Raw genomic sequence first — 12,276 nt, 5'->3', positions numbered from 1 at the left:
CTGGCGGGGTAGGCTGCTGCCAGTGATGCACTGGGCAGTTTCAACTACCCATTGTAGAACCTCCCCGTCCGCTGCATTGCTAAGAAATGCAACTATTTAAATTATAATCACTTTTATAGTCCAGGCTTCATCACAGACTGTGTACTTACTTAAACCCGTCAGCCCCACTGGGGCATCAGCTGCCAACAGAGTCCACTGTCCTGGGCCAGTCTTCCAACTTGTCCCCAGGTGGAGCCCATTTTCGAAGATCCTTCCTCTCCCCAGGAATGAGGTCTCCGGAACTTCTGTTGGCGTTTCTGTAGCTCTGGGTTTTTACAGGATGGGGTTGCTGTCTCCATGCCCAACCCTCCTCCTTTCGCAGCCGGGATTTAGACTGTCCACGGTGGAATCACAGTGTGGCAGCTTGGAATATTGTGATGCACTCTATATAAATGCACACCTGGGTTATACCCTCTTTCATTTAAAGAAACTAATAGTTATCGAACAGAATAATTCATTGTTGCTAAAAATAAATGCTGGAAGAACTCAGTGTCAAGTGTCAAACAGAATTATCCCCTCCCCCATCTGTCAATCACACCTTAATCATCTGGTTCCACCTATCAGCACTCAGCCCTGTCACAACACTCCCCCTTCCCCCCTCCTTCACCTGTTCCATCTGCCCATCACTTCTCTGGTTCCACCAATCACCTGCCAGCTTCTCCCTCGCTAATAGAGGACGTCTTCCCTCTCCACTCTCAGCACGGAGGTAGGGTCTCAACCCAAATCGCCAGAATCAGAAACAGAACTGGGTTTATCAAAAAAGAAAACATTAGATAAAGGTTGAAGATTAGTTTTTTTTTGTCACAGTGAAATGTGTTGTTTGCCTGAAATCAAATCAGTGAGGATTGTGCTGGATAGCCAGCCCACAGGTGTGGCCACTCTTCCAGTGCCAACGTCGGATGCCAACAACCATCAGAGCATGCCCACAAGCTGATATATGTTGTGAATTTTGTTGTTTTGTGGCAGCAGTACTGTGCAAAATAGCGAGGTAGTGTTCATGGGTTCATGGACCGTTCAGAAATCTGATGGCGGAGGGGAAGAAGCTTTTCCTAAAACACTGAGCGTGGGTCTTCAGGATCTTGTACCTCCTCCCTGATGGTAACAATGGGAAGAGGGCATGTCCCGGATGGGGAGCATCCTTCAGGATGGATGCCACCTTCCTGAGGTGTCACTGTTTGAAGATGTCCTCAGCCATCCCTCTGCCTCCACCGATGCTGCCCGACCCACTGTTCCTCCAGCCGTTTGTTTCTCACTCCCAGTCCCAGCGTATGTAGACCCTCGTGTTTCTAATAATTGTTGTACTTTTTCAATGATTAAATTCTTTGGACAAATGAAGTCTGTAAATCAGAACCTTTTCTCAAAGTCGGGCCCTTCAAAGGGTAACAGAAATTGGAATAACTTGCTTTCAGGTTATTGTCTGCCTCCAGTGACTCTACAGTACAGTGCAGAGGCGTATATACAGACCATAGCCAGGAAGCTTTAGACTTCTGCACAGTGCGGTATTTGTCAACGTGGAGTGGGGAGCGAGCTTGTACATCCAGCGGGAGCAAAGGATGTTGGGAGTGGTGAGGCTGGGGCACCGTGTTGTGGGACAGTTGGCAGAGAAGGAGTGCCAGGGGTGGGGGGGGGGCGGGGTGGGAATGGCATGGGTGCAGACACACCCAACCCTGAGACACCAGTCCAGGTCATTTGATTCCAAACAATTGGTTTATTGATCATTACAGAATGTCTCCCTGGTGCTCCCTGCTCCCTCTCCTCTCCCCTTTTCCCAACCATGATTGCCCTTTCCCTGTCCCCTTCCCACTCTCTGTTCTCAATACACACCCAGATCAGAATCAGGTTTATCATCAGTCACGTACGTCACAAAATTTGATATTTTTGCAGCAGCAGTACAGTGCAATACATAAAATTACTACAGTACTGTGCAAAAGACACCCTAGCGATATATGAGCCTCAGACTTTTACACAGGACTATACGTCCTTGCTCATGAAAGGGAACTTGTGCAGAGTACTACAGGTGTAACATAATCAACAATTACAATTCAAAACAAAATTTCCTTATAACTCCAACCACCTTGCCAACATGTCATTTGTCCTTTTCACAACTTTCCCTGTTAACTTTTTGTGATTCGCCCACAAGAAGGCCCGGAACCCAGAGGGACTTCACACCTGAGGGTTGTAAATGCCTGGAAATCTTTCCTTCTCCATTGGTCAGGGTCAACCATGGATATTGTGTCCTAGCTGTCTATGTGTTGCACAAGGCAGGGCAGTACGATACGGAGAGCAATCTGTTGCCCTTGTAGCAAGCTCCCCCTCCACACAGCTGATGAATCCAAAGGAACGGCAGGGACCGATACAGTTTGGCACCAGCGGTGTCGCAGGAGTTGCCTGTCAGCGTTGAACTCAACATTAGACTGCCTTGGGGATTTTCCCCTGGGGTTTACTCCTGAAGCCTTCTCCATGAGTGGGTACAGCCACAAAGCAGCGGAGGTTTGAGGTCAGAGTTTTCCTTCTCCCAGATGAGCTGCCGACCACGGCTGATGAGCCCCATCTGCCCGAAGCAACTGGTTTTAAGGCACCAGCAACCCGCCCTTGCCCCTTCTCCTGTCAGTAGAAATTGTTCTGCCAGGCTTAGTGGCTGGAGTTGGTTGTCAGAGGCTATCTGAGACGCTCGCCATTCGGGGCATTTAATAGGTACTGGGAGCTTATCCCCAATACCACCCCTGGCTATGACAACCTTACGGAACCTTTACCCCACAGGGCTGTGGATAATGAGTTTATTGAGATGGAATAGGTTTCCAGATTATCAGGGGATCCAGGATCTTCTACATCTGGCAGGAATGGAGAGATTAGAGGCCACAATTGGATTTGCCCTGACCAGTGGAGTGGGTTCAGGGAGCATGTAACCAGCTCCTGCTCCCATTTCTAATGGCCTGTGAGCGGTGGGGGCAGAACTTGTGGTCCAGCTTGCCGCTTTGCGTCCAGCTGTGATTGGGCCACCACCTCAGACGTTGAACAAGGTAAACTGCACAGTGAGACCTCCTAACAAGACACATCTTCATCAAAGCCTCTGCTTTGTGCCAGTTCTGGACATTAGCATAACGTGCAAATGGTGTGATGCCAGCCAGAGACTCCAAGAGCATTAACCTGGCTTGAAGATTTAAGCGCACTCCACAAGATAGCTCTTCCAAATTGGGAGCTACTCAGTACGAACTAATGCTGAATACGTTAGTACAGAGTATGAAGTCTACAACCCCTGAGCAGTGCTACCCAACTGCATTCCCTGTGTGGTATAAGTAGTATTTAAATAACTCTTTGCTGCCTAAATAATGATAGCGATCTTGTCCATAGTTTAAGTTACACTTTTTCATACTGGTGCGTGTGTATGTGTGTTTGTTTGTATGTATGTATGTGTGTGTGTATGTATCTTTGTTGCCATTTTCTTTTATGGTCCATGTGGTCCTAATTACCTCCTTGTGGGTCCCCTGAGTCTCCAGATGTGGATTAAAAGGAAAACGCCGTCCAATTGAATGAAGCCTGAAGCTGTTCGCCATCTCCCTCCCATTCTTCCCGCCCAAGCAATTGACATTCCAGCTCTTTGTAGCACCCATTCAAGGGGCAGAGCCAATTGTCCTGATGCATGTGACATCTTCACTAGCCGGCATTAGCTATCGGCATTATGCTGAGAGGAGGGAGAGGTAGTCTAGGACTTTAGAATGGTGGCTGTACCTTAAAAGTAATATGTTTGCAATATTTTTACATCCAGTGGCCACTTTATTAGATACTTCCTGTACCTAAAAAAGTGGCCAGTGAATATATGCTTGTGCTCGTCTGCTGCTCGAGTCCATCAACTTCAATGTTCAACATGTTGTGCTTTCAGATACTCCTTTGCACACCACTGTTGTAACGTGTGTTTATTAGAGTTACTGTCAGCTTGAACTGTCTGGCCATTCTCCACTGACCTCTCTTCATTAACAAGGCACTTTCAGCCACAGAACTGCCACTCACTGAATTTATTTTTTTTTTGTTTCTCGCACCATTCTCAGCAAACTCAAGAGACTGTGGTGCGTGAAAAGCCCAGGTGATCAGCAGTTTCTGAAATACTCAAACCACCCAGTCTGGCACCAACAACCATTCCATGGTCAAAGTCACTTAGATCACATTTCTTCCCCATTCTGATGTTTGGTCTGAATAACAACAGAACATCTTCACCATGGCTGCATGCTTTTATGCATTGAGTTGCTGCCATGTGATTAGCCGACTAGGTGTCTGCATTAATGACAGGTGTACAGGTGTACCTAATAAAGTGGCCACAGTGTACATCTTTCGGGCCTAATACAAGCAGGTTGGGATTGCAAGTAATCAGCTCATGGTGAATCATTGCAAGCTGCTCTCTGCCAATCTACTCATTACTTCTATTAAAAGTTCAAACATCAAAGTAAATTTATTATCAAAGTACATGCTACATATATCACACTATATAGTACTCTGAGATTCATGTTCTTGTGGGCGTTCACAATAGATACAAAGAAACACAATAGGATCTATGAAAAACCACACACAAGCAATGACATGCAAACGACCAATATACAATCGAAGACAAACTGTCCAAATACAAAAAAAACAAACAATAATTAATAAGTAAGTAATAAATAATATTATTAGTGCTGGCGCGTGGCCAAGTGGTTAAGGTGTTCGTCTAGTGATTTGAAGGTCTGTAGTTCGAGCTTTGGCTGAGGCAGCATGTTGTGTCCTTGAGCAAGGCACTTAACCACACACTGCTCTGCGACGGCACCGGTGCCAAGCTGTATGGGTCCTAGTGCCCTTCCCTTGGACAACATTGGTGTCGTGGAGAGGGGAGACTTGCAGCATGGGCAACTGCTGGTCTTCCATACAACCTTGCCCAGGCCTGCGCCCCGGAAACCTTACAGGGCACAAAACCACGGTCTCATGAGACTAACGGGTTCCTGTATAAATAATATTAAGAACAGAGTCCTTGAAAGTGAGGCAATAGATTGTGGAGCGAATTCAGTGTTGGGGTGAGTGAAGTTGTGAAGTGATCCACTCTGGTTTGGGATCCTGAGGGTTGAAGGGTAATAACTGCTCCTGAACCTGGTGGTGTGGGACCTGAGGTGACAGCAGCACGAAGAGGGAATGGCCTGGATGGGGCAGCTTCTTATAATCCTTCTACACTTGTAAATTGCATTGCTCTGTGAAAACACTACACTTTATTCTGCATTCTGTTTGTTGCTGCTTTTCTCTAGTACCACCTCAAGATTCAAGGTCATTTATGGTCATTCTTCAGTGCACCAGTGTAAAGCAGAACAAAGTGATTGCTACTCTAAATCCAATGCACAATAAGCTCAAAATAAACCCCACAATTAACACACGCAATAAATGTAAATACGTAAGATTAGCTTGTATATTTACACAGACTGATTGTATGGACATAAAGGGACGTCAGGCACAGGAGTGTCTGTACGGTACGTAAGGTGACCGACAGGAACTAATGATGGTGGTGGTGGGGAGGAGGTGTTGATTCGCCTGACGGCCTGTGGGGAGAATAACTCTTTTTGAGTCTTGTGGCCCTGGCGTGGATGCTACATAGCCTCCTCCCTGATGGTGGCGGACAAATATAGCAAAGATCTGTATAGGTGAAGAGCAAAACAGAAGGATAGCTGTTAGTGTAACACTGTTACAGCACCAGCAACCCAACACTTTCTGCAAAGAGATTGTCTCCTTGTGACCTCGTAGAGGTTCCTACAGGTACCCTGGTTCCCTCCCTCATTTTAAAGATGTACGAGCAAGTAGGTTATAAACACGAGGGATTCTACAGATGCTGGAAGCTCAGAGGAACACACACAAAAGGCTGGAGGAACTCAGCATCTACAGAGACAAGTAAACAGTCGATGTTTCTGGCCGAGACCCTTCATCAGGATCAGTAGATTAATTGACCACGTGGGTATAATTGGACAACGAGGGCTTTCTTACAACAATGTATCTTTAAATGTAAATCTAAGTATATAAAATACAACATATGATATAAATTCTCTATTGTATTATCTTGATGGAATACTGAGGTGTATGGATGGCATGCAAAACACAAGCAGTGTCTTGGTACCTGTGACAATAATAAACCAATTTAGCAACTGAAGACATTTACGTTGGCTGTACATCTTCTGTATAGACCAGGGGCTCCCAACCTGGGGTCCTCGGTTTAAGGGCAAGGGTCCGTGGCAGAAAAAGGTTTGGGAACCCCTGATGTAGATAGACAATAGAGTTCTTTAGTGAGTTACCATCGATCCCGCAAGGATGATGAAGAGTCTCGACCAGAAATGTCGACTGCACGTTCCCCCACCACCCCCCCACCCCACGGATGCTGTACGACCCACCGGGCCCCTCCAGCAGACTGTTTTTTGCTCCGGATTCCTGCGTCTGCAGTCTCTTATGTCTCCTGCAATATCTATGATGTCTCACAAGAGAAGGCCAGCCAGCTGGCCCAAGAGTTTAAAATCATCTGATGCTCCAACAGGCTGCCAAATCCCAATTCAGGATCAAGACCGGATCAAATTGACAGTTAAATCAAACGTGCTCACATCTGATCCACTTAGGCGTATTTAATTAACCATTAATTTAATTATTAAGCAGACAGAAGGAAACCACTTGGCCCATCTTATTCCTGCTAGCTAAAGAATCACTACGAGCATCATTCGTATGGTAGTGCCGTGCTTAGCCCAACGCTTTACAGTACTAGTGACCCTGGTTCAACTCCCACTGCAGCCCATAAAGGAGTTTGTGACCGTGTAGGTTTCCTCCAGGTGCTCTGGTTTCCTCCCACAGTTCAAAGATGTACTGGCTGGTTAATTGGTCATTGTAAATTGTCCTGTGATTAGGCTAGGATTAAATTGGGGGGGTGGTTTTGCAATAATTAAGTACCCTTACAAACTACGACAATGCCAGCATTTTGCGGTGGCATCGTAACATAGTGGTTAGCATCATTCATTACAGCACTAGTGACACGAGTTCAATTCCACTGCTGCCTTTAAGGGGTTTGCACCTTCTCCCCGTGACCACTGGTTTCCTCCCGCATTCGAAAGCTGCACGGGTTGGTAGGTTAATTGGTCACGTGGGTGTAATTGGGTGGCGCGGGCTCGTTGGTCTGCAAAGCCTGTTAACGTGCTGGGTTTTTTTTTGCGGCTTGAGTGTTCCATCTCTCCTGTTCCTTCAGATTTCCTCCATCCCGTGGCTGGAAGACGATCCATTGCTTCCTGTTTATTGACATTCTTGCCATGGGAAACAGTTCCTTCCTGCAACAACTAGGCCTCTCGAGTTTTTTTTTTATACCTCAATTAAATCTCTCCTCAGTCTTCTTTGTTCCTAATTAAAATTCTCTGGAGGGGAAACATCCAGCGATCCCTGGAGCGACCAAAAAGAAGCAATTTTAACAATGACTCAAAGACATATGTTATTTCTGTCAATCTAGCCATTTGGCTGTCTCATCGAGAACAGGTCTGTGCATTTGCGTACATCACCATAGGCTGTTCTGACATATGAGGATTACTATATGTCAGCATTAAATCATCCTTAATAAAAACCAGCAGAGTGGTTGAGGCACTGGACCAAAGGCTGGTCTATTGATCTGAAGATGTGAGTTCAAATCCCTCCATAGCAGATGGGAAATTTTAAATTCAAGTAATCAAAATATTTATTTAATTATTGAGATACAGAGTGGAATAGGCCCTTCCAGCCCTTCATGTCGCGCTACCCAGCAACTCCTGATTTAACCCCAGCCTTATCGTGGGACAATTTACAATGACCAGTTAAACTACTTGACTCTTGACATGAGTTGGCAACAGCACATGATGAACGTCGAGCTTTATAACAACCTACCGATGCTCACCACTAAAATCGAGGTGAGAAGACTAGTGGGGCACTGTCTACGCCATCCCGAGTTACCTGCCAGCCTAGTCATCATATGGGAACCCAAGCACGGGAGGATGAACCCTGGGCACCCTCCCAAGACTATGGTCAACACGTTCCTCGAAGACAGCGGCGCAGCTAATGTAGATGAACTGAACACACTGATGAGGGAGAATTGGAGAGTCTGTCATCGTGCCCGACGCCGGCCCCCTAGGCCTGAGTCGACGTAGTAGTAGTAGTAGTAGTAGTAGTAGTAATTAAACTACTAACTGCTACGTCTTTGGACTGTGAGAGGAATCCAGAGCACCCATGGAAAAAAATAGGCCAACTGTAGTAATGTTGAAACTTCCGGAGTGTTGTAAAAAAAACGTTTGGTTCAGTGAAGGAAATCTCCCTTTCCGGTCCAGAAGAAGGGTCTCGACCCGAAACGTCAACTGTTCATTCATTTCCATGGATGCTGCCTGATCTGCTGAGTTCCTCTGGCAGTTTGTGTGTGTTGCTCTGGATTTCCAGCATCTGCAGAATCTCTTGTGTCTGTGATTGAGCTTTAATTCATCTTGGAATTGGTTCTTGTTTTCATGTGTACCAAGGTACGGTGAAAAGCCTGTCGTGCATAGATCAAATCATTACACGGTGCATTAAGTCAGAACAAGGTAAAATAATAGCAATGCAGAATAAATTCTAATATTTACTGAAAGCATTGCAGATAAACGATAAATTGCAAAATCACAATGAGGTACAGTACTGTGCAAAGGTCTTAGGTCTATATATAGCTGGGGTGCCAAAGGCTTTTGCACAGTACTGTATTTTTCAACACGGAGCACAGAGCAAGTTTGTAAATCTGGTGGGAGCAAAGTATGTTGGGGATGGCGAGAGTGGAGCGCCATGGGAGGGGTGTCGGACCGGTGGTAGAGAAGGAGTGCCAGGGCAGGGAGATTGTGTGCGTGCAGACACACCCAGCCCTGAGACACCAGAAAAGGTCATTTGATTCCAAACAACTGGCTTATTGATCATTACAGAATGTCTCTCTGGTGCTTCCCACTCCCTCTCCACTCCCCTTCCCACTCTCAGTCCACAATAGAGACCCATATCAGAATCAGGTTTACCATCACTCACACACGTCATGAAATTACTACATTACTGTGCAAAAGTCTTGGGTACCCTAGCCATATATATGTCCCTTGGGGTTTTGCACAGGACTGGTGTAGATTGTGAGGTCAAGGGGAGGTCCATCTTCTCGTATGGGTTAGAAGTTGTCCTTGACCCTGTTGGTTCATGCTTTCAGGCTTTGTATCTTCTGACTGATGGGAGAGGGAAGTGAAAATGTATGGGGTGAGTGGGGGTTTTTCATTATGCTGGCTGCTTTACTGAGGCAGTAAGAAATGTAGACAGAGTCTCTCTGGACATGATCACATCTCTGTCTGCGGTATCTATATTCCAAAGCTGATCTCTTCTGAAGCACTTTATTGAGCTATAAAGTGCTGTGAACATCCTGAGGTTGTGAAGCTGTGTAAACAGTTTCTTGCGTTCACAGTGTAACTGACCGTGTTTGTTTAGTGCCGGAGGTACTGGCGTCCTGCTGAACGTGGACCGCGTGGCTCGACAACTTGAGGAGCTGGGACTGCACGGGGTGCAGGTCCGTGGATTGGCTGATTCAGGCTGGTTCCTGGACAACAAGCAATACCAGAGGACGGACTGCATCGACACAATATCTTGCGCTCCCACAGAAGCGATCAAGAAAGGGATAAGGTAAGGCATGTCGCTGCTTACACTTTTCTGTTGCGGGCTTGAACTTACCATAGAAACCTGTAGGGGAAACATATCTTCGATATCGAGTTATTCCAGTGCATGGTGGCTTGATTCCAAATCTAACTGAGCACCTTTTGCTTCATGGCCCCCTGTCAATCTCATGAATCAGATTGTCTGATTTACAGCACATGATTCTTCTAAAAAATGAGCGTTATCACATACAATCTCCAAATTCCTAATGAACAAAGGTAACATGAATATATACTTCTGATGATTCTCTTTCAATTGCTATATAAAAAACTTAAGAACATTAGAAATAGGAGCAGGAGTCGGCCATCTGGGCTGTCGAGCCTGCTCCACCATTCAATAAGATCATGTCTGATCTGAGTATGGACTCTGCTCCACCTACCTGCCTTTTCCCCCACAAACCTTAATTCCCCTGCTATGCAAAGATCTGTCCAACTGTGTCTTAAATATATTTACTGAGGTAGTCTCTACCGCCACCCTGGGCAAAGAATTCCATGGATTCACTACTCCCTGGGAAAAGTCATCATCATCATTATGTGCTGTGTCGTGTGACATAATCATTATACGCCATGTCATATGACATCATCATTATGTGCCGTGTCATATGGCGTAGGCGATCATGGTTTCCATGACCATGATTGCCCTTGGCAAATTTTTCTACAGAGTTGTATCTTTGGTAGGGAAGTATCACCACACTGCCACCCGTAAAAAGTAATACCTCATTATCTCTTTCCTAAATCTGCTCCCCCAAATATCCATTCTAATCCCTCCGTAGACCTAACCATAGCAGGAGATGCATTTGCTGCGTTGGTTTGGAGATTGGCTTTCAAGAGTTGCATCTCAGCACAGTGCAAGGCTCTACATGGAAACCCCCAGGAAACCAAGTGCTGTACTCAGGGGACACATGGAAAATGCTGGAGAAACTCAGCAGGCCAGGCAGCATCCGCGGAGGGCAACCAGGAGATGAAGTTTTTGGCTGAGACCCTTCATTGGGACTAGAAAGGAAGGGGGCTGGAGCCAGAATTATAAGGTGGGGAGTGGGGAAGGAGTACAAGCTAGAATGTGATAGTGAGACCCTGTGAGGCGGGGTGGTAAGGTGGGTGATGTGAGAAGCTGGGAGGTGATAGGTGGACAATATAAACTTAGGTGTAGTACTGACGGGGCATTGCAGTGTCCTTTGGACCTCTTCCTAACCCAGCTTCTTCAAAGATGAGGAGGAACCTTACTACCCCGAGGGTGGTGAACCTGTGAATTCATGGCCACCTGAACCTGTGGACACCAAGCCTTTGGGTACATGATAGGTTCTTGATTAGTAAGGGTATCGAAGGTTATGGGTAGAGGCAGGAGAATAGGGTTGAGAGGGATAATAAATCAGCCATGATGGAATGGCGGAGTAGACTTGGTGGACCGTTTGGTCTAATTCTGTTCCTATATCTTACTGTTTTAAAGTCTTTTGGTGTTCTCAACTGCTCTTAACCTACCTCATGATGATATACCCATGACAGTGAGGTGGAGTAGGGTCAATATCGTATTGTTTAAAACAGATTGGCTGGTTCTGACAATTTGGGGATTTACTGTGTGCAGACCTCCTACTGAGCTTCCCACATTACGAATTCTTTTAGTCCATGCTTTGGGACCTCAATGGGCTCTGTAGAGCACTACGTAAACACAAAGCCCTCTGCTTCCCTCTTGGTTCAGTAAGATGGGAGCTTTTTGGTCCGAAGTGACTAGAACCCTCTTTACCCTTTCAGCTATTGGAACGGAGTTGTGCCGAAACGTTGCAAGCAACAGTTCAAAGAAGGAGAAGAGTGGAACTGCTTCTTCGGATACAAAATATACCCAACGTTAAGAAGTAAGTTAAGAAATTAAACAGCATCAATGTAACGCCGTGCACCAACTTCGAGTATCAAGAATAGAACATACATTTAGTGGCCACTTTATGAGTTACACCTGTACACCTGCTCGTTAACGCAAATATCTAATCAGCCAATCATGTGGCAGCAACTCGATGCATAAAAGCATGCAAACGAGGTCAAGAGGTTCAATTGTTCAGACCAAACATCAGAAAAGGGAGGAAATGTGACTTAATTGACTTTGACTATTGAATGATTGGTGCCAGAGAGGGTGGTTTGAGTATCTCAGAAACTGCTGATCTCCTGGGATTTTCACAAACAACTATTTCTAGAGTTTACAGCGAAATGTGCAAAGTACCAAAAACACCCAGTGAGCAGCAGTTCTGTGGGCAACGGTGCTTTTTAATGAGAGAGGTCAGAGGAGAATGGCCAGACTGGTTCAAGCTGACAGGAAGGGGACAGTAACTCATGTAACCACACGTTACAACAGTGGTGTGCAGAAGAGCATCTCGGAACATAAAAGATGTCAAACCTTGAAGTGGATGGGCTACAGCAGCAGAAGACCATGAACATACCCTCATTGGCCAATTCATTTAGTACACAAGGTGGCCACTGAGTACAGAACATGGGACAGTACAGCAGAGAAACAAGCCCATCTGCATATGGTATCTGTGCTGAGCATGGTGCT

The 12,276-nt window shown here is 45.9% G+C and overlaps 1 protein-coding gene across 2 annotated transcripts in view; it reads left to right on the top strand.

Annotated features, from left to right (window-relative positions):
- notum1a (notum, palmitoleoyl-protein carboxylesterase a) overlaps positions 1 to 12,276 on the top strand; it is a 78,679-nt gene that overhangs the window by 53,242 nt on the left and 13,161 nt on the right. For both annotated transcript variants that reach the window (XM_072242471.1, XM_072242470.1), the window contains 2 exons: positions 9,517 to 9,708; positions 11,487 to 11,587. In XM_072242471.1, the coding sequence (XP_072098572.1) occupies positions 9,517 to 9,708; positions 11,487 to 11,587 (293 nt within the window). The remainder of the gene's footprint in view (positions 1 to 9,516; positions 9,709 to 11,486; positions 11,588 to 12,276) is intronic.

Source organism: Mobula birostris, chromosome 24 (genome assembly GCF_030028105.1).
Source record: "Mobula birostris isolate sMobBir1 chromosome 24, sMobBir1.hap1, whole genome shotgun sequence".
In the NCBI taxonomy this organism is placed as follows: domain Eukaryota; kingdom Metazoa; phylum Chordata; class Chondrichthyes; order Myliobatiformes; family Myliobatidae; genus Mobula; species Mobula birostris.
This window is presented reverse-complemented; position numbering and strand designations above follow the sequence as displayed.